Raw genomic sequence first — 24,278 nt, 5'->3', positions numbered from 1 at the left:
CTGATGTAAAGCTAAATAAAAAAAAAAGTCGATTAACCAAGTTATTCGGTTTTTTGTTGTTTGCTGAAAAGATTTTTGTTTTCTTAGCGATAACGCGTTTATCAACATCCGGTTCCGGTCCGACTAATTTCAGTTCTCCCTCAAAGGAAAAGTCGTTCCGCGGCTGTCAACGTCACCCTGACCCGGTTCGAACAACCGGCCAAGAATGAATTTTTCTTCATTAATATATTTAGACATTTTTGTGAACATTATTATCACGCGTATAACTCGTAAAAAAGTAAATTGCCCGCTTTCGGGGGGCCTGTATGTTGAGAGTGTCACCTTGAAATCTACCGGACCTGAATGACTGAACATCACCGCGGCTAAAGCGAAGCTATTAAACATTTTTCATCGCAAAGAGAGTTTGGTTTCGCCTTTCACAAATGTGTCGGCATTTTTGGACAGCTGTTTTGTTTTTTCCGCGGAGTTGTTAAAATGGGAGTAGTACTCCGGAATCTCCAGAAGGTGGTCCCGGTTCGCCGCGCGAGGCTGCGCAGGGACGTGGACACGCTGAGACACATCCTGGGCATCCAGAAGTTTGATCTGGGCATCATCTGTGTGGACAACCACAGAATTCAGCAAATTAATCATATTTACAGGAAGAAAAACGTGCCCACTGATGTCCTTTCATTTCCATTCTACGAGGTAAATATAAAACGGAATGCAGTTGTGATCAATCATTTATAAATATTAATAAACTACTCTGGCTGTGACATATGCTTTTGTCCCGATTCGATTCATTCCGATTTTTTGGGTGCCGGTTCGATTTTATTTGCGATTCTCGCAGTTCTTCGATATCGCTGATTTTTGAAGATTAATAACAAATTAAATGTATTAAACTTTTCTTTTTTTTTTTTTTTTTTTTTTTTTGCTCGTCGTTTTTCTTCATTTCAACAAGGAAAAAACAACAAAGTAGCCAGACCATAATTCTGCTGCTATATACCCAAGAAGACAAGTAAAAAGATCAATAAAAACAATAAAAATGACAACAATTTTATTATGGATTATTTTTGTTTGAAAAAAAATATTTTTTTAACAAAAAAATCAATTTTAAAATTGTGAAGCAAAAAAAAGCAGATTTCCGATTTTTTGATTCGATTTTCCCACCCCTATAAGCTACCCACAGAGGCTCCCTTATACAATAGTGTTTTTTTTTTTTTTTTGTTTTTTTTTTTTTAATTTAAATTATAATAAGGTAAATAATAACAATAATTGTGTATTTTAGGACTTGAGACCTGGGAAGCTGCCTTGCCCCCTTCACAGGGATGAGCTGAACCTTGGGGACATTTTCCTCGGAGTGGAGTTCGTGATGAAGCAGTGTCAGGAGGACTCTTTGGATCTTCACGGTGCACTCACAGTGAGTAGCAGGGTGGGGTCAAGAACAGAGATCCTCAATCCTGGTCCTCGAGGACCGGTGTCCTGCAGGTTTTCCAAGAGTTCCTGTTGGAACACACCAGACTCAGACAAGCTCCGCACATGTCTGCTAAACACACATTGATTTGAATCAGGTGTATTGCAGCGGGGACACTTGGAAAACCTGCAGGAATCAGGCATGTTGCAGCAGGGACACTTGGAAAACCTGCAGGAATCGGGCGTGTTGCAGCAGGGATACTTGGAAAACCTGCAGGAATCGGGCGTGTTGCAGCAGGGATACTTGGAAAACCTGCAGGAATCGGGTGTGTTGCAGCAGGGACACTCAGAAAACCACGAAACCAGTCCTCGAAGACCAGGATGTTGGATCCCTGGTCTAGAATATATATTTTGTGAGGGGCCTAAGCAGGGGCACAGACTGGAAATGAGCACCATGTGTAAATGGTGCTTCAAAAAAGGACTTCGTTATAAAGTGTAAGGCTTGGTGGGTTAATAATAGTGAATAAATATATAAATAAGTGAACAAAACAGTAAAAGTACATGGTGATAAGCAGTTTCTGCCATTTAAAATGTCAGATGCAACAAGTGATCGGTGGTTTTTTTTAACGGTCATCCCATTTAAAAACAAAAGTAAAGTGGTGGTGATATTTTGCAATCAACAATAATTTACTCATGACTTTGCACAAAGACAAGAGCTGTGAGCCAAATCCAGAAGACACATTTGGTTGTTCCATGACTTATCTTTTCACGAAACAGTCTGATCAGACAGATGTTGTCATATTATCATGTGGGTAGCTGTATCCACTGTATGGATGCCATTAGGACGAAGAACATGATAATGTTGACGGAACATCATACAGCAGTACATTACATGCTGCATTCACTTTGTCATCTGAGGTTTTTCCAGATGAAAGTCACTAAACATTTGTTAGAATTGGTCTGTACACCCCCAGGCCATCCTTATGTCCCCATCCTCAGCAAACAGCTGCAGGATTACTATCCTGCGGTGAATGACAGAGCACTAAATGAAACTGCTAATTAGTATTTCAGCTACAAAATATGACGACACTTTGAGCACTTTTACAAAAAGGCAAAAGTTAATAATTTTAGCTGTTTTTTTCTTTTCGCTCAGGTTGTCACGGCACATGGCATCTGTCACCTGCTGGGCTACAGACACGAGACGGAGGAGGAATGGACTGAGGTTGGTATGGATGCATCCTTCCTCCACTCTGACACAGTTGACGTAAATGTAGGTTCTGTGTTTTTTTGAGCACCGAAACGTTAAAATAAAATTTGTTTCTAGCTCTGAATAAAAGCAGAAACTAGTAGAAAAGTCATCATCTTACTCAGAGGAAAGTAATCACACTACAAGCTGATATGATGGCTTGTTTTTACTCAAACTCACCATTATTAGAGTGAAAATGCGTAATTATTGATAGATGATATTGATCTGCTTCTAGATGCTGCAGAGAGAAAGCTACATTCTGAACGAGTTCAGCAGACTCACAGGTCGACATCTGGAGCCGCTGATGAAGAGATGCAGCCGCGATAGGTGACAAGCTGCCGACTTCCCTGATAAATGTTGCACTAATTCTCCTGCACCTTCCCAGCAGAACTGTGGTTCCCAATCAGGTGTAAAACCACAGATTACTGATCACCGTTAACATGTGCTGCAACTGTTTGAGGATTTTTAAAGAATCCAGCAGCAGAAACAGCAGCTTGATGTCGATTTTCCTCTGTAACACTGACTGTTTGTGAAAAATGAAAAGTCTGCATTTTATTTTGTTGTTTTTTTTAATTAAAATCTGCTTTAGGAAGAGTCAGTTGTGTATGAAGGGTAGAAAAAGCAGTTCATTCTTACTTCACAAACACATTTTACCCTCTTTACACAGCATTCAGGACAGGATGTTCAGGAAAAGCACAGAGTGTGAAATCAGAAGAGAACTGGAACTTGTGTCATGACTGACAACGGCTGATGATAGTGGACGCTTCTTACACACACAGGCCTGGGTCATACTTCATATTTGGTCTACACTGACTTACTCGTACTTTAATAATGCTATATTCTGTAAATTTGAGAAAAATCAGTTGAGGTGATACTAACGGGTGACATGTTTAAATGTTGCACATCAAAAGTGGCGTGTTTGATTTCATTTTTACAGTGGAAAAAAAGAAAGTAATGCAGCCATCATCTGGTACTGAAACCAGTTAAATATTCTGGTTTATTTAATTCTTGTAGCAAACATGCCAGGCTGTGGAGGGAAATACTGTATAGTGGCCCTAAAAATGGGAACAAGACACGTTTCCCTGGTGGAGATCTAAAGACTTCTACGTGCTTGTGGCTTTTCTTGGGCTGATAGAAACAAATCAACCCGACAGCAAGCTGCGCTTCATAGAAAAATCTGTTGGCTTTAAATAGAGGAACCTCTGACTTGCACAATAAGGTCTCACTAACATTAAAAAAAAAACAACAAGGCTGTGCACCTTTTAAAGTAAAGCTTGTACAATATTTATAAAAGTTTTCTTAGGAGGCACAAGGTCAAAATTCCCAAAAGAATAAACATGGACTCAACCGAGAAAAAGCTCAGTAACGGATTTCATTCAGATATCTTAAAATATGGAAATATTCACACCATCAAATCCGGTTGCAAGTAAAACGCACAAAAGAAGCAACTGGGAAATCATCCACACTGAACAGAAAGCTGATCTGAACTGGCCACTTTGTGCCGACACAAATATTGCACCAAATTTACCCGCTAAATACAGCAACCTTCTTACTCTATAGTAGCTTATACTCCAACATAGAATATATTTTTAATTAGTTAATATGGGAAATAAAGGGTCTGCAAACGTACAATCCACACAGCACCAGTAGCATCTGGTAATTGATCATTTTTAAGTGAAAGGTTTTCTTTTAAAGATGTAGAAATAAAGGCCAAAAAAAAAAAAAAAAAAAAAAAGAAGAAATTTACACATCTGGTAAAATCAAAGAAAAACTCCGGCTCCAAAAACATGGAAGCAAAAATATTTGATCCACTGAACATGTTTTAACTGCATTTCAGGTGTGTTCAAGAGTCGGATAACCATTCCCACCTGTGTTGCCTGAAACAGGTGTTCATTTAGCCTGGCATTAAGTTAACGATAGAGGCAAAGAGGAGGGCCTGAAGACGACCAAACGAAGGACGGGAGTCAGTAGTACAGAAGGTTGACCAGCTCCGTCTAGCAGGGAGTCGACTGTGGATGAGAGCGCGGATGTGTGGCAGTTCAGAGATGTGGAGCTCAGAGGGGCTGCAGGACGTTCCTCCCTGCCTCGGATGTGCCGCTGGCTCCAGATCGCTCCATCTCAGACAGCTGCTCAAACACATTTCTGCAGAGAAGCATCGGGACCATTACATGACATGATGTCACAGCAGGTGCAAACACAAACAGATGGAAATGACAACAATTCTGCTTTAGTTTACATCAAATCTGAGCTTTGCAGGCATCTTCATACAATATCCACACTGGTAGTAGGTCAGCAGAATTTATAACGCAGCATTCAGTGGAATTATAAATATATAGTTTCACTGAGATTCTAATACTAGTGCAGCGCCATCTCTGGTGGGAATGGGGATATATTATTCTAATGGTTTGACTGGTTTGACCAAAGTGCAACGTGAACACGATCTCGGTCTGCATGGGTACGCCCCCCTAACTGAGCCGAGTCCCCGATCAGACCGAGTCTAGCGGACTATCCTGATGTGAATGCAGCCTAGACACAACCTGCAGCTCCCAACAGGACTGATCACTGTAATGTATTAATAAAACAAAGTAATGCAGCCATTATATTCAACAGTTTCATGGTGTCCACATTTATGATTATGTCTGTTTTCTATGTTTATACTGTTTCTACTAACAAATTAGTTTATTAATTAACTGTACAGGTTATCGGTCACACTCAAAGCTCTGAAATAATGTTTGTTTTTTTTACATATCTTAAATGTTTTTATACACACTGCACTTGTTAAGGCCTTTACACACCGGGACCGATGCGAATAAAAACAAAATTGCGAATAATTTGGAGGTGAATTATCGACGTTTCCATCGATGCAAAATCACGAATAAATGATGAAAACTCTGAAACAAACTCGGAAGCTGGATTCCACATCAAACTACGACTGTGTGCCGATGCAGCAAAAGAAGCTGAAGCAGGACCACGGCGGCGTCATTTAAGATGTCTGTGGGACGGTTGGAGGATCTACTTTAGCAGCTGGCTGCTTGCCGACAGAACTTTTGCCATTTTCCCGTCACGCGCCTCCGATCAACGGTTAGTTCAGCCTCCATACTGCATCCTACCTGACCTGTTTGATCTCTCCAGTCAGCAGAAGATCATCTTACAATTTTTTTAATTGTCTTTTTCTCTATTTTAATCTTCTTGCGTTTCTTTGCTGAATCAGAGACGTTGTGTGTTTAAAACGGCTGGTTCCTTATTAAAGCATGAGGTGAAACGTCACGTTGCGTCCCGGATGTAAACATTGTGTAGTGTCGGTTTATCAGCCTCGGGATGCTGCTGGGTAGCAGCGTCTGTGGAAATGCACAAGATAGATGTCACTGCGTCATCAAACATGTCCGTAACGTCGAGTTGTAAGGTCAGGAAATTACGGAATGTATCTTTAAGAAGCAGAGAAGAAATAATAAAGATACTCGGCTGTGATGTTTCAAAGTGACACCTGCATCGCTCACAACTGGTGATTTATCAGTCAACACGCATCCTCTGATTTAGAGTACTTTTGTAATCGGATACTCTGTCGATTATTTCTTCAAGTAATCGAGTACTCTAACGATTTCTTAAAAAATTATTGTAATTTGTAAAACAAATACTAGAAACTCAACCAAAGTAAATATATAAATGTATATTTGTTAAGCTGTTGCATGTGTTGTTACTACCTAATGCATGATGAAAATGTTTTAAAAGTATCATGTTTTAAAATGTGCCAACGTGTTCGTGCACGCGCTCAATGTGTGGAGAAGCAATTCTCATCCAACCGTGAATTTCAGCCTTTTAAAAGATTAAAAGAAGAATTCATGTAGAAAGAAGAACTGACTTGTAAACATGTCCAAAGTATCTAAGAACTAGCCGATGTCTTGGTGGACGACACGCCTGTTAAAAGTGTGTCTGTTTAATACGGAATAAAAGTTTGCTGCAGGAACAGAGGCTCCGCCTGCCGTCACACGCTGCCTAAAACATGCGCTTTGACTCTGCGTGTGTGCAGGAGAGACGGATGAGGGATGGATTACAAGATGGTTAACGTGCGTTAGCAGTTTACAACTCGCCATGCCTCGTCACTGCTGACTAATATCACAGGTTATAACACTGTACATTTAACAGCCGCTGCTGTTGTTGATATAAGTCGGAAAGCTGAATCTCCTCCTGGAGCGGTGAAGTGTGGTGGGGGGTTCCAGGTGCTGCTACATTGACACCTGCTTTACAGCACACACACTGCACTACGTTTTCTGCCCTTTTCAGTGTGAAATGGTCCCACACTTGAGACTTTTTCGGTCTTTTCCTCCCCTCTTCTTCATTCTCTGCCATTAGAGACCAAAGCAATGAGAATCTTCAGACAGAAAGCAAACCGCTCACCGCTGCTGTTTGAAACGTTGTCATCAGTCCGGGTGAAACAGTCATACTGTACAGATACACCGTAGGCGACAGGTTGTGTTTTTATATATTTTATACATGTTTAGATGTTTTATATGTTTACTGAAACAGTGATGTCGTCCCTCCGAACAGCGCAGTGGTCTGAGAATGCCACCATGATGCAGAAATTGAAATATATCACCACGTGATATTAATTAAACGACGCCTGGAGGCAGATAATTTGCCTCGATCAGTTTTTGTACTCGAGTTACTCTAATAATCGTTGCAGCCCTACTCTGATTGGTCAATTATACATGTATCGGATCCAAATATAAAAACAAAAAAAATCCAACTCGGTCTGAAAAAAACAAAACTCAGAATATTGCTGGATAAAATTTCATCACTGATCTGTGATTCGCAGTTTGAATTATTCCAACAAAACATTCAGAGTAAAAACGTTCAGCCTGGTGGTTTCAGGTCCACTTCTTGTTCTCTCACACTCGACTCACCTGTGCATGTAGAAGAAGATGTATCCACTGCGATCACGGTCTCGCTGGACGGCGGATTCTTGTGTGCGCGACACGTCCAGGTCATTGTAGGTCAGCCATGACTGTTTCTTCATGTCATAGACGTCACTGATGTAATGACCTGGGGTGGGATCAGTCAAATAAAACTTTATTTGTACAGCACTTTTCATACAAAAGCATTTCAAAGTGCTTAACATGAAACTAAAATCAGACTTAAACACACACATACACACACACACAACCCAACCCATCCCATGATCATTAATGCCAAAATAAAAACTAATAACTTCAGGGTTCTGTCTCGGTATCTGGTTTGAAGCTGCTGTGAGGAAACGACATCTGGGGAATCTGTCCATGTCAGGAGCCCCGCCAGGAGTGACCAACAGAGACGCCGCCACAGGGAACGCCCAGGTCGGGGTCCACACCACAGCCATATGGCTGCAGTGCAGAACCCCTACCAACACCCCAAACCGAAGTGCTTCAGGTACGATAAAAGCAGATACACAAGCAAGTGCTCACCGGAAGAGGAGCTGCTCCCGATGTGGCTGACAACACTGATGAGCCTGTAAGAGTTGGCCAAGTCTCCAGTCTGTGGATCAGGAAGTATTTAAGCAGATCAGTGGAAACGACACTCCCAGCAGAGTCAGACTGACATCAGCTGTCAGTGTTTAATGATCAGAAGCAGAATGGCATCAGGATGTTGGGTACCTCTGCATTTTTCTTCAGGTTCTCTGCTTCTGCTTCGGTGTACTCCATATCCAGCACGTCTTCATTTCCAGAATCCTCGTCTGAACACAGCAGCTCCGTCAGCGAGTTGTTAAACTCTGTTGGGTGAAAAGAGGAGTTTGATTCTGAAGCAGCATTTTAAAATCAGTTGTTTCTGGAAAGATGAAGGCACAAGATCAATCTATGAGATTAAACAGAAGTATCCAGATTTCTTGCTCCACAGCTGATGTGTGCAGATGGTACTCGTCGCACAAATGTGCAAACATTTCATCATCCAGCAGATAAATGTGGCAGCAACGACTTCATACCTTGCAAACTGAGCTCCGTGGCCCTCTTCAGGTCATCATCCTCTCTCATCTCTTGGGCTTCCTGAACGGGACAGGAGCGAGGGAGTCCACCATGAATGAATAGTTTGTAAGAGGAAGAAAAAACAGCACATTATTGCATTTTAATTCCGGTCTGTTGGAGTGTAAAAACACATTTCCATCTGTGTTGTGGTCAATAATCCTAGACCAACCATTATCACTGAAACATAAATGTGTTTTTATCCTTTCATACTAACGAAAGGCAGTGTGTGTGATTGGTCATAAAAGCTGAAAACCTGCACTGATGCACTGATTTTATGTCTTTCATTACTCAGAGCTCAGAAATGTTTTTATTGATTAAGATTCTGTCAAATTTCCCAGAAAATGCAGCCATTATAGAAGACGTCTGAGGTCTGAATGCGTTGAAGCGCACGTGGAGGGGTTTTGGTCGTACATGTTCCTGGAGGCTCTGGGCCAGAGCCTGCTGCAGCTCCTGTTCCTCCCTCTCCTGGTCGTAGTTGTACTGCTGAACCCAGTCCAGCTCCCCCTGCTGCTGCACACCTTCTGGAGTCTGGTTCTCCTTGTTTTCATCCATGGTCAAATCCAGGGAATCCAGCACATCTACACAATACCAAAGCATGCAATGAGTCACCTAACAAAGCTGAATTTCACTGGCGAGACACCCAGCAGGTTAACGAAAGACATTTTCCATTCAGAAAGTATCTAACGCTCAGGTGGATGCTGTACCTGCAGGCTGTTTTTGGTCCGTTTCCAGTGGATCTGTCTGGTAGGCCAGGTCATGGACATCTGCGTCCCCAAAGCCAGTGTCAGGGCTGCTTGTTGGCTCATCTTCCAGAGGAGGCGGCGCAGGAAGTCCAGCTTCTTGGCGGCTCATCTCCAACACAGCAGCCAGCATTTCATCATCGTTAATGCCGCTGAAGTCCGCCGAGTCCATCGCTGCTGCTGCTCCCTTCTGAAAACACATTTCAATGCATCACAACAGACAAAAAAAATGATGGAACTAAAACTAGAGGAATAAAAGCAGCGACTCACCTCTTCTAGATGGTTGTCTTCTTCAGGCAGGCAGATGCTGAGACGCCGTTTGCGTCCAGCGCTCACCTTTCTGTTCAGGTCCTCTTCGCAGTCGGAGTCCATCAGTACGGCTGTGCAGCTGCTGTTGGCGACTTTACCTCCCGTCCTCCTACACAGAGCCACACATTCAGCCGTTAACATGACGAAAAAGCAGAAAATGCTGCTTATTTTATTTGTTAAAGTTTGGATTTAAAGAGATCTGGTTTTTAAGAGAATATATAATCTTTTCTTTTCTCACGGCCCAATCTTCATCTAGTGTTGTTGCGGAGCTCACCGTAGCAGTCCAGTGGAGGAGTTGACCGAATGGGACGTTTTAGGCGTTCTGGACCTTTAAAGAAAGAAGGTAAACAAAATCTAATCGGTAAAAATAACCTCCAAATGGCTGAATAAACAGATTATTAAAAAAACAAAACAAACACAGCCTTGGTCTCAGAACACGTGGTTCTACATGCTTTTGAAGGACTTGTATGTTTTTGCAACGTGTAGCCAGGCTTTTTCCATGTAGGACCCAAACAGAGCTCGTCTGAAATTAAAAAGGCTCCCAAGAGGAATTAAAGCTGCTTGAATCAAAGAGTCTTAAACACATATATTCAGGAATTGGATCCAAATAACCCTCGTCCACCGACCCAGTGCAGAGGAGTACTGAGGCTCTGAAGTACGACCAAAACTCCACCATTTCCATTCACAAGCACTGGTGTGCCAAACATTTCTTAGGTCTAGTTTCAGGACTGTTTATTACCTTAAAACCCAAACTCAAAGAAAGTCATTGTGATTTTATATATATTAAAAAAAAAAAAAACATTACAAGCTAAAGAAGGGACAGGTCCTTTCCTCCAACTGGCTGATTCACAGCTAAACACCGTTTGTCAGTTTAATCCCAACTGGTGCACATCCTGCATCCAGTATGATGATGATGAACGACACAGTGTGTCAGACACCACGTCAAGATGAAGAAAGATGTCCTTAGTCCTTAGACACTCATCATATGCACATGTCCCTAACCTCTGGCAGGCATCTGTAGGGATCTGGGAGTTCCAGGATGTGAAAAACATACATGATCACAGAGTTTGACAATAAAACTGAGGAGCATTTTGCTGATACAGTATGTGGGTTTGATCTCTTATGCCACCAAATCAAAGAGTTTTTCATGGTGCCGGAGAAAAGTCAGATGAGAGTTGAATGAATGTTTACTGCTCCGTCCTCCAGTCTGCATGGCATCACCTGAACCACCAGGGCTCAAGTCTCCTCCAGAAGCAGCAGCACCAGCTGGCAAATACACCCAAGGTTGTCCAAAACCGAAGAAACTCTGTGTTATGTGGCTGTAAAAACCAATGGAAACGCTTCATCTATGTCTGAAGACGCAAAGTGAGGAGGAGGAGGAGGAGTGTTGCTTCTTGACCAGCCTCCATAACGTGTCTGACCTGTAAGTTCACTTCCATCCAGTTCAGTCAAGTTCCGCTTTAAACTTGTTCTCTACAATATTCTCTTTTATCCACTTTGTGTTCACAACTCAATTAAATGTAAACAATTTCCCTGAAGTTGATTCTTCTTCCCAATAATTTAACCATCAAACGTTATGCATAACGATGAAGATAAAACAACAAACTTTCTGAGAGCAACGCTGGGAAAATGAAAACGCACCAGTCCAACCAACAACACGATGTGATATCTGCCCAAATATGCAGCATTCATGACTTTCCTGTTTACAACTGAAGCATTTCTGCTGTAAACAAACAAATCAACAAGCAAATCCCACAGCCAGCGGAAAGTCGACTCTTCAGCGTGTTTCCACAGTAAAACTGTCAGTAAAAACGGACTGAACACATCCCAGCATCCAAACTGGGAGCTTAAACTTTCTTCCTTTTGTAAACTCAGATATTTGTGTCTTACACGGACGTTTGGGACGTCCAGCCGAGGCTGATGGGGGGTCTTGTGGATTCGGTGCAGTGCGACAGCAGCGTCAGGTATCGGGGGATCACCACCTGCTGGCCCAGTTTGCTGTTCAGGGACAGCTGGGCGTTAAAGCTGTACCGTTTCAGGTGTAGGATGAGCACTCTGAGGAGAAAACAGGTATTATTATTATTTGTTTGGGGGGGGGGGGGGGGGGGGGAATTATCAGAAGACACCAGTGTCTACCCTGAAGACACCACCATGTGTCTAATGTTCATGTGCACACACCTGGGTAGTTTGCTGAATTTATGCGTAACTGTTGCTGCTTTGCCATTGCACTTTTCACACGAGTATTCAATTTCTTCCATCTGGAAAGAAGAAAGTCGTCCGTGTGAGTCTGCTGGAAGTTGTTCCTTTATTCATGAATGCAGGTAAAAAGATGAAGATTTTAAAACTCTGGTGACGCAGAAGACCCACCCTGAAGAAGAGATCCAGAGAGTCCTGAATGGAGCGAAGCGGCAGCGTCTTCTTTCTGCGCGGCAGGTCGATGGACAAGTCGTTGAACTGCTCCCGTTTGGTCACCACCTCGCCACAGCTGCAACGTCACAGCACAGCGTCTTCCACCAAGACTCAACTTAAACATGATCTAATGAAGACCAGCAGGACAGACGGCTCTCACCCTTTGCAGGTGATGGTGTGTTGCACCTCAAACTCCATGTTGACCGCCACAGGGCAGGTGTAGATGCGGGAGGTGTCCGCTTCTTCGCCAGGTTCTACCCTGGCTGCCGATGACGTCGCCTCCTGACTGTTGTCGCACATCAATGTGGACGACGATGGCGATGAAGCGTCGTTTGCAAAGCTCTTGTTCATCTTCTCCACGTCGTCCTTCAGCTGGTCCAAACACTGACTCAAGAACTCATGAGCATCCTGATGAGCAGAGAGCAGGATGGAGGAAAACTCTTAAATCTGTCCCAAACTTCTTCACAACAGTAACAAACAAAGAGTTAGACTGAGATGTGTGGCCTTTTGTACGTCGTATGTGTCCATGTCTCTCTTGCGCCATCAATGATTACATTTTGGTCTAAAAGCAGTTTTTTGTTCCTGATTGTCGCTACGTGTTGAATCTAGAGGGAAGGGTCTTACATTCTGCATATTTCCAGAGAAACGCTCCGCCGTGGAAGAGATGGCACTCTTCACTTTCCTCAGCAGGTCCTTCTTCGTCTCTGGACAGCCCACGTCCTTTTTGACCATGAGGTGAGCGAAGCGTCTGCAAAGCAAAGATGCAACGCAGTCCAAGTTTATTTCTAACAACTTTTTGTTTGCAGACTTTTCTCTCCTCTTTAACACACATGATCTAGAAACATTTCGAAAGCTCAGGAAGATGGTTTTCATCTGCTTTAAAAGAGATCACAGCATCCACAACCTCAGGCTGCGAGGAAGAGCCGCTGCTGCACAAGCTTTCCCCCTGAAGGAAGTTATTTACTCCACGAGAACAGAGAACTCTGCAAATGTTTTTGAGATGGGGGCGGGGGAACAAACAATCGATTCAGTTTGTAGATAAACATGAAGTCTGATGTAATGTGACAGATGACATCTGCATTTAAATGATTCTAGAAGCATAACGCGTTGTAATAATTTACCAAGAAACCTCAATAAACACTGTTGCACGTTGCCGGCGACAACAGCCTGAAATGAATGCATGCAGAATTATAAACTTTGTTCTGAAAGATCAACGCTTCCTTTGTTTGGGTAAAAACTTAATCTTTCCTCTCCGTTCACGCTAAAACCTCCTCCTTTCCCTCTTGTCATCACCTCTCCCCGGGTCAGCGCTTAGCTGACTGAAAAGGAGCGGACTCAGTTTTCATGAACAGCTGGTTGAGGCGTTGAGAAAGCATGAAAATCTATACAACATATGTGACACGCAGTGACACAGACACCGCTTCACGTAGAGTCCTGCCAGGTAGGAAGTCCCGAACAAAGTATGGAATAACAGCGCACATGAAAACACAGACTCCTCTTCCTGACACTTCAACAACAACAACAAGGTCTCTGTCTTGGAGAGGACGTAACAGGAGGCACAAGCAGCACACCTTGCTCACATGACTCCAAGCATCTGATGGGGACACGTGGCTGCAAACCTAAAGTACAGCTCTACATGTCAAAACCAAAACGCGAGTGCATCTCCTGGAAGAGCGCTCTGCACACACTGGCTGGTGCCGTACCTGAGCAAGGCGTTGATGGGCACCTTCTTCCAAGGGATGCTCTGTTTGAGCATGTCGTTGGAGAATGAGGGGAGGCTGAAGAGGGACTGCAGGATGGAGTTCATGTAGCAAGTGTTCCCCAGGTTGGAAAAACTGCAAGAGTTGACAAGTTTACACAGATTACAACAGCTTGCAAAGTAAAACTGTTTAATTCTATCAAAGCAAGGCTTCAAAAACAACCCGGCAGATTGAGAAGAGCCAGTGAGATGATGGTTACCCTTGCAGTGGGGGCTGAGACTGGGCCAGAGCAGCGGGTCTCTGCTTGTTCCAGCCACCGTAGTCCGAAGAGGGTCGTGCTTTCTTGAAGGGAGTGGAGTGGTTGGGGAGAATAAGGCTTCTCTTGGCTGTGGTGGTCTGTGCAGCACTGGCAGGTCTGTGAGTATACGATCGTTACAACGACATCTTACCCGACTGTTGCAGGTCTTAATCACATGATCAGACACCAGAGAGAGGTTTACCTGTCCAGAAAAGAATGGCTCTGGCTGTAGTCTTTAGTTACAGATCGGCTACCGTAGAACGACGTTGGCTGAAGTGGGGTTGAGCCCAGTGGAGCTAAACGAGGTGAAAAACAAGATAAAATCAGTTTAAAGCTTTTAATTGTGTATGAACGGATTATAATTTATTCTGAATAGAGTCTGCAACACCAACGTATGTAAAGGAGGTGTAAAAGTGATCTGAAAGCAGAAGAGACTGAATCCATAATCAGCTGTATATCTCACACCTGATGCCTCCACAGACCAGCCGAGGTGGTTTACCTGAGCTCCGGTTCTCTTCAGTCTGCTTCAGTTTATCTTTGCAGCTCAATAGAAACTTTCGCGACGGGTCTGAAGTGGCCTTGTTGTTGCTGAAAACAAAAGACAAGATATTATGTCAGGATATCTGAGGGTGGATAAAACATAAGTCTCACTGCTCCAGACCAGTGCTTCTAAAACGTTTTAAACCATTGTCGCCCTGTAGAATATTTTTTACCCTGGTTCAAGATTTGTTCATTTACATTGTATTTCAGAGGCTGCATACAAAGCAACTCAACCCCAGGTGGAACACACCAGTAAAATAACAGCATGATAGCCTGTAAATAAGGAAAACTAATTTCACACTTTGTGTCAGTGCAAACATGTACAAGTCAATGTGCTTACATTAATAAACTATCCTTTAACATAAAAAACTAAAACATCAAGAGAAAAACTAGTAAAAGAAATAAAAACACAAAAATACTACACTGTATTTCTATTTTAAATTTTTATTCCTTACTTTGTGTACACATTAAATTTATTTTAAATATTTACTCATTTATACATCAATTACAACTTCCAGATCATAGTGGATCTACAAAATCACAAAACATTTGATAACATGAATCTGGAACGGAAAAAAATCCAGTATTTCACATCATGATCAGAGGAACTTTTCAAAATTATTTTAAATGTACAATTTTTGTTAAAAAAATTTCAATTTTTATTTCAAATAAATTCAAATAATCAATAGTAAAATTAGTCATTTTTATTGTTTTTATTGATGACGAGTAAAAAACGTTTTGTACATTTTACTTGGTTTTTAAGTCTACAAAAATTAGCTATAAATCGGGGAATCATGAGAATCGCAGTTTAAAGCAAATACACACCCAAAAAAATCGTAATGGAATCGTGATGAAAACATGTAGTCACAGCCATTTCCACATCCATGAATAATCCTGACCACCTTATAAAGCGAACTGAACTGAAGAAAGATATAAAAGCCAAAACAAATTATCTCCCTCATTCTTATTTTCTGACGCAGCCCCTGGAGTGTTTCCAAGTCGCCCTACATGTACCCCCATCTGATGTGGACCGAAGTTTACCTCGAGGAGTCGTTTTCCTTGGGGTAGTCCTCGGTGAGGTCACTCTCAGCGGTCAGGAGCCTCTTTCTCTTCTCACTCCTGGAACAAAAACGATCCAGACAAAGTTAAACTCGCCGTCCCGTCACTGGAAAGACGTCGTGTATCGGAGATTCTATCACACCTGTTTTCAGACTGCCCGGTGCGAGTGGGTGTGGACACGGCTCTGCTCGGGCTGCTCAGCGGTTTCCGCGGCGTGGAATCATCTCGTCCATCAGCGCTCTGCCGCCTCAGAGTTGTCTGAAACACGACAGAGGTCTTAAGTAAAACGTCACGTTAGATTTTATCTGGATATGTTGCAGGTAAAGTTGCTGCTCACCTGTTTGTCCCCTGGTGGGTTGCTCTCGTTTTTCATTGAGCGGTTTCCAAGTATGCTGAAGTTTGCACTTCCATGGGACGACTTTAAAACTCCTGATCAGAAGCAAAATAAAAAAATAAAACATTTGAACTAAGCAGAGATCTGCAGACAAATGATGAGACGATTAAATCTCATGGTCTTCTGCTGGTTGGCAAACATTGTAGCGACCACTCGCTGGCCAATCAGCAGCCTGCAGTTTGCATACATGCCGACGTGACATGCCAAGTAGGTGTAAACATACTTTATCTACTCAGGCTGGGAAAACTTGACTAGAACCTCTCGAGTCAAGCTGAGATGCTGGTGGAAAATGGCCTTTCCTGAACTTGTTGATAGCTGTTAGTGTTTAATTGGGCTGGGCGATATGACGATATGTATCGTTTGGATGATAGAAAATGTCCATCGTTTCATATGAGGCTCTATCGTTTACGCCACAACAAGCTGCTTTACTGCAGTATTTTACGTCAAGATGCGCTTCACGGCACGCTGCAATATATGAACAAAGATGTAGAAAGAAGGTAGCAGGCGCGTTTCGGAGCAGGATAATTCACTGAAAAAGATGACAAGACAACCCAAACTGATGAACTTGTTCATAAAAGGGAAATTTCTGTCTGGATGCAGTTTAGATATAAAAAGACCGACGTGGAACCGACAAGAGACTAGCTCACAGTCCCAACAACGGACTCCTAACAACTAACTCATTTTATCACCTGCGCAGGAATCAAGATAAAGAATACAGAATAAAGAATAGAGTCAACGAGCAAAAGCAGCGTCCAGTGGAGGTGAAAGCTCATAATAAACTCCAGACACAAACGCTGCAACAGGTATGAAACATCATACAGCCATAGCTCCCCCTGATGGAAGGAGATCACTGCTGCTGTTGCCAAGAACATCTGACACATAATGATGACTGACACAACATTACACAGTTTTCTATCAATTAGGGGGAAATAAAATGAGCGATATCGGGATGTGAGGTTTCGGTCATATCGCCCAGCTCTAGTGTTAAAGTGGTGGATAAAACTGTATGTGTAGGAAGCACTGTGCAAAACCAGCTGTTCATGCTGGCAGCAAGATTCCCAGCACGTTGACTCTTCATCAAGACATCCCTCTAGTGTCTGTTGATGAGATCAGAAGGAACAAACTATTTTTACTACTCTGCATCGTCTATCCTATTGAAGAGAAGAGGCTTTGAGCCAAATGCTTCAGTAGGATTGAACTTATCTGTGGGATCTTTAACCAAATATTTACAATTAAAGAAAAAAACCAAAAACTGTTGGTTTCACCGTGGAAACTTGAGAGCCTGAAAATCTGAATGACCTCAGTGATAAAAATCTGCAGTAACACTGACTTTAACAGAGTAAGAGAGTGATTACCTGACTTCCCCTGCTTCAGCTTTTCCAGGTATTCTTTTGTCCTCTGAGCCAAAGGCACGGGCATCTTATCCAAGGTGATGACACTGTTGTCTTTCAAGGTCAAGATGATCCGGGCTGACATTAAGGAAATGTTCTTCACATTCTGGTTCAGCTGAAGGCAAGAGAGGGATTCATTTTAACGTTTCACTCAAGTCTTTTGGGTTTCCTCTTTGTGATTAATGACACCTGCAGAATGTGGAGGTTTTCAGATCCATTCAGCGTTTACAGACTTGGAGCTGTTTCCCACAAACACATGGCAAACTACAAGCACATAAGCAGATTTAACCTCTCCAGTATCCCCCTATATATTCCATTACAACCATAAGACTCCCATTACTGCTGATTTAATCAGCTTTGCTATTGGTTGGTTGTGTAGCGTTAACAGTAAACAAACAGACATTATTTTCAGGATGGTCTCAGTCATCAGATTATGAAGCTAAAATGATGTAAAATGGATGTGTGAATAATAGATATTGAACCACAGGGGCCAACCAGAAGAATAAAACAGAGTTTATGACTAACAGAACTTTGTAGAAATAACACACAGATCAGCAGTGACCAAGTCTTTTCTCATCCGCACTTTGAAGAGAAGAAATACTGGCACTGAAACAAACACACAACAGAAACTATTTACACTCTGCACTTTGTTTTGTTATCTTTACTACCATTTACCCCCCATCTTCACAAACCAAAATCCAACTTCGCTGGTTTTTGTCGATACTGCATATAAAACATCATCTTGGCTTTATTCCAGCCATAGCAGGATATTATTTTTCCTCTTTTCAGACACACATCAAACCTTCTGCTCACTTGTTGATCTTTAGCTTCTCCTGGTTGGACATGATCAATTTCAGCTATCTGATTGTTCAAAAACATGTCAGGATTCATGTGGCTTCATGTTAATTTTCAGGTCAAAACAGAGTTCTCTTATCAAGACAGTGGTGAGAGTCATCTCTTTTTATTTGACAGAGCAATAAATCAAGACGTAATCATAGATCTCTCATTAACCATTTAGTCTCTGAATAAACCCTACATTTTAAGGCTGGAGTGTAAACCTCTTGAACGGGATTAAAAATGCAAAAAATAACCTTCTGGGGATCGCCTAAAGGGTAAGATATCCCTCAGAATTTACCAACCCAGAGGGACACAACCTTGGTAACTGTTCCTGAGAGACTGCTGATGGTAAAAGTAGAGCCGGTCTTCTAGCAAGAGTTTTAAGGGTTAAACACTCCAGCTCACCTACATATTCATTATCTGGCATGAAAAACTCGCTTAAATCTTTATCATAGGGTCCAATATACCTCAATAACCCAACTTCATGCTCAAGCTGGCCTCATTTCATCCATGTGACTTGTATTAACATAACTGATGCAGTATTGTTATGTTCTTGCCCTGAGCAGCAGGAGGCAGGTTTTACTGATCCCTCATAGCTTCATTTGGGAATAATGATGATAAATCAAAGAAGGTGATGAAGTGTCTTTTTAATGGCAGATTTACATCAGCCTTTTGGTTTGGATCCTAGTTCATTAGTTTGGAATATCTGCTTGGTTTGGCCTGAGCTGGTGTTTCGCTGCTTTTACTGAGATTTATTCCTACTCTAATCCAGTTCAGAGTACCAGCTTGTTTTGTTGCACAATTTTAAATGCTGATGCTTAAAACTGATTGTGTAACACCACAGGTATGCACCACAGTAAGGATTAAAAGTTTTCAGCTAATCTCACAGCACAGAGCACATAGTTTTGTTTTGACATAAAAAAAAAATAAATAAAAAAAAAAGAATTTAGACATTATGACAACTTTTCCACTAAATAAAGAAAACTGATGTCAATTCCCTTTTCTGAAACATTAAACAGAGTTTTTAATTGTGTGATCTCCGTCTTCCTCTGACATGACTTCCAAAAGATGAAGACATAACCCATAATTCACTGTAAGAGAGCCATGCAATGCTCCTAATGTTTATTGTTACAGAACAATCCAACTTTATTATTTCTTTGGAGAAATAAAAAATAATTTATCACAGACAAACAACCACATTGTGTAAAACATGAGCTTTTAAAATGTTTTGTCACAGCAGCACTAATAAAAATCCTTCACTTCAGACCCGTATGCATTCTCAGGGTGGGAAATTTCCATTGTAAAACCTCTCTGTAAGCGTGTGTGCCATTCAGGATCTGATGAATTTGCTTGTCTATCTGCATGCAAGGTGCTGGCCTGACGTACAACTCTGTCTAACTTATGTATCAGCTGACCTTAATAAAAACCCTCCCTAAAGGATGCTACCATTAATGAGAACACACCACAAACAAACAAGACAGAAAAACTGTACCTGGAAGGTCTTGCAGGCCCCACCACAGTTGAATCTTAGACACAGGTTAACTTTGTTGTCCTTCTCCAGAATCTCAAAAGTTCCCTCTTTCCATTTGGTGGTGCCCAGCTCCAAGCTGCTGCAGCGGATCCTGACAGCAGAACCACTGGACAGTTTGGGCACTAAGGTTGCCATGACTTACTATCCGGATGGCGCTTCTGGCAGACTTGGACTTGTGAAAAAACAAATCCTGGAAGAAAAGAAAAGTCTGTTTGTCCAACCACAGCCAAATCAGAGTGCAGATAATAATCTGTGATGCAAGACAATGAGCACAACTTACAGCAAATAAATGCCTAGTCATAAATTGATAAGGCTAGGGCTGCAACGATTACTCGGGTAACTCGAGTACAATAATTGATTGAGGCGTTGTTTAATTAATATCACGTGGTGATATATTTCAATTTCTGCATCATGGTGGCATTCTCAGACCACTGCGCTGTTCGGAGGGACGACATCACTGTTTCAGTAAACATATAAAACATCTAAACATGTATAAAATATATAAAAACACAACCTGTCGCCTATGGTGTATCTGTACAGTATGACTGTTTCACCCGGACTGATGACAACGTTTCAAACAGCAGCGGTGAGCGGTTTGCTTTCTGTCTGAAGATTCTCATTGCTTTGGTCTCTAATGGCAGAGAATGAAGAAGAGGGGAGGAAAAGACCGAAAAAGTCTCAAGTGTGGGACCATTTCACACTGAAAAGGGCAGAAAACGTAGTGCAGTGTGTGTGCTGTAAAGCAGGTGTCAATGTAGCAGCACCTGGAACCCCCCACCACACTTCACCGCTCCAGGAGGAGATTCAGCTTTCCGACTTATATCAACAACAGCAGCGGCTGTTAAATGTACAGTGTTATAACCTGTGATACTAGTCAGCAGTGACGAGGCATGGCGAGTTGTAAACTGCTAACGCACGTTAACCATCTTGTAATCCATCCCTCATCCGTCTCTCCTGCACACACGCAGAGTCAAAGCGCATGTTTTAGGCAGCGTGTGACGGCAGGCGGAGCCTCTGCTCCTGCAGCAAACTTTTATTCCGTATTAAACAGACACACTTTTAACAGGCGTGTCGTCCACCAAGACATCGGCTAGTTCTTAGATACTTTGGACATGTTTACAAGTCAGTTCTTCTTTCTACATGAATTCTTCTTTTAATCTTTTAAAAGGCTGAAATTCACGGTTGGATGAGAATTGCTTCTCCACACATTGAGCGCGTGCACGAACACGTTGGCACATTTTAAAACATGATACTTTTAAAACATTTTCATCATGCATTAGGTAGTAACAACACATGCAACAGCTTAACAAATATACATTTATAGATTTACTTTGGTTGAGTTTCTAGTATTTGTTTTACAAATTACAATAATAAAAAAAAAAAATCGTTAGAGTACTCGAAGAAATAATCGACAGAGTACCCGATTACAAAAGTACTCGATAGTTGCAGCTCTAGATAAGACATAAACTGCAGTTAGTGTAATTTATCTAAAATTAATATAAATACAAAGAATCACTGGTAACTAATAACCAGCATGTGCATGTAATTATTCTGCACTTATATTTGGTAATGGACTACTGCTGACAACTTAAATGTTTATAAAGCTAATAAATAACATTAAAGCAATAGAATAAGGCCACAAGTCACAACACACCAGGTCTGACAGACAAAAGGTGACGTAACTGCGTCACAATGAGGTTTGGCATGCGGCGGTTTAATGAGCTCTGCATTTAGTTCCTCAGAAGGTAGTTGATGCTACAAAGAAGTCATATGTCGCTCAAGATCCAAGTCTTCAAGTCAGTCAGGGAAAAAGAGACTGTGTTGAGATCATACCAGTAGATGACAAGACTAATGAAAAAAGGGAAGGACAACAACTGCGATGGAAAAGGTAACAACGTGCCCAAAAAAATAACATAAAATAAAATAATAAAAAAAAGAACGTTGGTACCAACATAACAAGAGGTTTTCTGCAACCTTAGTACTCCAGCAGTTTGTGTGTACACTGTTATTTTGGCAGCTTAGCTAACTTTTGGCTTCACGTTTTAATTCTGTGCCTTTCTCTCCTCTCTTTCTTTCTTTTCTTTTATTCTCCCTTCCTACCTTCCATTTCCCTGCCAGGTTCAGCATTGCCACATCAGGACCAATGAACACAATAAAAATGAGAAGAAGAATAAACATTACAACCACAATAGGCCCGATCTACACATCGTGTGGCTCGGACCCTAACAATAATAATAATATTCAGAACCTGTCTGCCTCGGTAGAGTAAATCTGTCTGGCTGAAATGGCACACAGACTGTCATTCTGTATGCTACAATGCTGGATAGGACAGGGTTAAAATAAATGAATTAACTAATTAAAAATAAATAAATAAACTGTACTCGTACTGATCAGTCTGGATTGAGTAAAAGTTGGATAAATTCTTCGTATGTCTGTAAATTAAAAGAAAACAAGGTGAAAAAGAAACTCAATTACTGTTCTAAGTCTTGTAAGTATCCCAAAAGAAATATCAAATGAAATGTTCAACCTTTTTAAGAAAAAACTAAACTATCCATTTTCCATTGTTAACAGAAACATTATATTAAAAAGTTTAAACATTTATTTACAGGATATTATTCTGTTAACAAGATAATAACTATTTTAATAGCAACCCTAAAGGTGAATAAAACATTTTTTGTAATTTAAAAGCCTTTTACTAAATTTAGTTTGGACTATAAAACACTTATCCATGTTTAACTAATTTCACTTATAAATGTAGTTGTATGTCACAACCATCTAAGACATTTTGAAATTGAAATGAAATTGGTCTCCTTACACAGCAAGTTAAGTTTTTTAGATGCAGGTTTGAGTTGGACAGTCATAAACATGCATTTTGTCAGCAAGGTCCTGAAATATTTCACATGGTTAAATGTTTTTAAGACAAGATTATGGAGTGGTTAGCCTCAAAGAATATAGCAGCTGCACTTGATTACAATACCAGAATTTGGTAAGGACCTAAATAAATAAATAAAACTCTCAGTAACATTAGCAACAGTTGTGCTCATATTTATACATACCCTTTCATTAAAGAAGGGGAAAAAACTGCTGCCTGTAAAATAAGCTGAAATAAATCAAAATTTTATTAAAATCATTACATTATTTTATAATTCTGGTTCAATAGAAATATTTTTTAAAAAGCAAACAAATAACATAATTTATTAGATATTACATCACTCAAAGTATTATTTTGTTGAACAATCATTTTAAATTTCGGCTACAGTCAGGTGTTTTCTGTTCCTCTCAGTCAGACTTCTGCACCTGTTGACAGGTATTTTGTCCCACTGTTCAACAGAAAAGTGGTCTAATTTGTCCAGGACCAATTTGCTTGTTTGTTTGTTTTCTTTCTTCAACTCAATTAAATGAAAAAACAGTGTCTTATATGACTAACTTAAAATTTTTCAAATTTTTAGTTGTTCCTGTTTCAATTCTCCAGTTATTTGAGTGACTGTTGTAAATTCAGCCTTTTCTTTAATGAAAGGGAATGAATACATATTAGCACAACTGTATATGTAGGAACTAAGTCCTAGAGATCTGTGCATCTTTACCACTGCATCCAGTACACTTTTTATTTTATCTTTTTCTTCTTTTGCTACATCTACGACTGTTTCTTGTCACATATGATAATGATTCACTGATAAAAGTGCCTATTCGTATAAGGGAAATTGTTTATTAAAGATGAGAAAGAACAAATTAGCATAACAGCTAATAGCAAAATAACGGCTAGCTACAACATCAGAAACAAACACTGCCACACCAGCATGGGAAAGGGTTGTAAGAACTGTGGGAACTCTTTCCCAGTATAAATTAACAGATTTACTGGTCCTTTCATATCACACACAGCCTTCGTGTCAGATGAGCCCAATGACAACTCTGCAGCAGTGATGAGCTGTTGCACAACATTCTGCTACCTGCGTTTTCTTCTGTCCAGCTATGTTAGCATCAGTCTGACAACAGTCACAAATATCTCCACAACTAGGAAGGCTGGGAATGCATCTAGCCAGAGACACGACAGCCAAGCTGGAGGTTTATGATGCTGGTAATGTCGTGTCTCTATATCCGTCCACTGAATGGTTGCGGAGGCCAACATTAGCATGTCTGCTAGCAGACCAGCTAAAACGAGCTAACTGGCTAATTTGGTGCTAAAAACAAAGTCACAATTTGATTAAACTGCAAACTTCTTTACCTGTCGATAATATTTGACTCGTCCTCAGAGTTGTCAAATAAAATACGGTCTTTGTAGGTCGTCGGAAAGCATAAAGTTTGTTTTGCCGGCATCCACCTGCTCTCCGGTATATATGTTGTTGACAGTGAGCCCGTGCGCTACGCCTCGCGGCAGCGCGCGATGATGGCGGGAATGTGAAAATTTACAACGGAAATGATGCGCGAGAGCGAGACTCGTCCTA

The 24,278-nt window shown here is 41.2% G+C and overlaps 2 protein-coding genes across 2 annotated transcripts; one reads left to right on the top strand and one right to left on the bottom strand.

Annotated features, from left to right (window-relative positions):
• Positions 1 to 465: 465 nt before the first annotated feature.
• Positions 466 to 3,015, top strand: ybey (ybeY metalloendoribonuclease). The gene is made up of 4 exons (XM_079254062.1): positions 466 to 684; positions 1,265 to 1,396; positions 2,543 to 2,611; positions 2,871 to 3,015. Exons 1-4 carry the CDS (start codon positions 475 to 477, stop codon positions 2,964 to 2,966), a joined length of 507 nt encoding a protein of 168 aa, XP_079110188.1. The 5' UTR covers positions 466 to 474; the 3' UTR covers positions 2,967 to 3,015.
• Positions 3,016 to 4,655: 1,640 nt separating this feature from the next.
• On the bottom strand, positions 4,656 to 24,194 carry usp37 (ubiquitin specific peptidase 37). Its single transcript, XM_079254061.1, has 24 exons — positions 24,059 to 24,194; positions 19,798 to 20,026; positions 17,433 to 17,583; positions 16,021 to 16,112; positions 15,826 to 15,941; positions 15,666 to 15,743; positions 14,584 to 14,672; positions 14,287 to 14,380; positions 14,046 to 14,201; positions 13,790 to 13,921; positions 12,711 to 12,834; positions 12,247 to 12,494; positions 12,045 to 12,162; positions 11,856 to 11,935; positions 11,568 to 11,732; positions 9,952 to 10,005; positions 9,639 to 9,786; positions 9,333 to 9,558; positions 9,040 to 9,206; positions 8,589 to 8,649; positions 8,263 to 8,378; positions 8,074 to 8,143; positions 7,537 to 7,675; positions 4,656 to 4,777 (listed from the first exon to the last, which is right to left on the bottom strand). The coding sequence occupies exons 2-24, from the start codon at positions 19,969 to 19,971 to the stop codon at positions 4,690 to 4,692; spliced, it is 2,886 nt and encodes a 961-aa protein (XP_079110187.1). The 5' UTR covers positions 19,972 to 20,026; positions 24,059 to 24,194; the 3' UTR covers positions 4,656 to 4,689.
• Positions 24,195 to 24,278: the final 84 nt, after the last annotated feature.

The sequence above is a fragment of the Telmatherina bonti genome (assembly GCF_933228915.1).
Source record: "Telmatherina bonti genome assembly, chromosome: 15".
Taxonomy (NCBI): Eukaryota; Metazoa; Chordata; class Actinopteri; order Atheriniformes; family Telmatherinidae; genus Telmatherina; species Telmatherina bonti.
Note: the sequence above shows the minus strand (reverse complement) of the source record. Positions and strands in the feature narration are given on the sequence as shown.

Bases quoted from the DNA above. Each gene is read 5' to 3' on its own strand.
- ybey (XM_079254062.1), top strand. From the start codon at position 475: ATGGGAGTAGTACTCCGGAATCTCCAGAAGGTGGTCCCGGTTCGCCGC. The intron at 1,397-2,542 runs GTGAGTAGCAGG...CTTTTCGCTCAG, and splicing joins ATCTTCACGGTGCACTCACA to GTTGTCACGGCACATGGCAT. The intron at 2,612-2,870 runs GTTGGTATGGAT...ATCTGCTTCTAG, and splicing joins CGGAGGAGGAATGGACTGAG to ATGCTGCAGAGAGAAAGCTA.
- usp37 (XM_079254061.1), bottom strand. From the start codon at position 19,971: ATGGCAACCTTAGTGCCCAAACTGTCCAGTGGTTCTGCTGTCAGGATC. The intron at 12,163-12,246 runs GTGAGAGCCGTC...GTGACGTTGCAG, and splicing joins CACACCATCACCTGCAAAGG to CTGTGGCGAGGTGGTGACCA. The intron at 8,379-8,588 runs GTATGAAGTCGT...TTCACCCAACAG, and splicing joins CACGGAGCTCAGTTTGCAAG to AGTTTAACAACTCGCTGACG.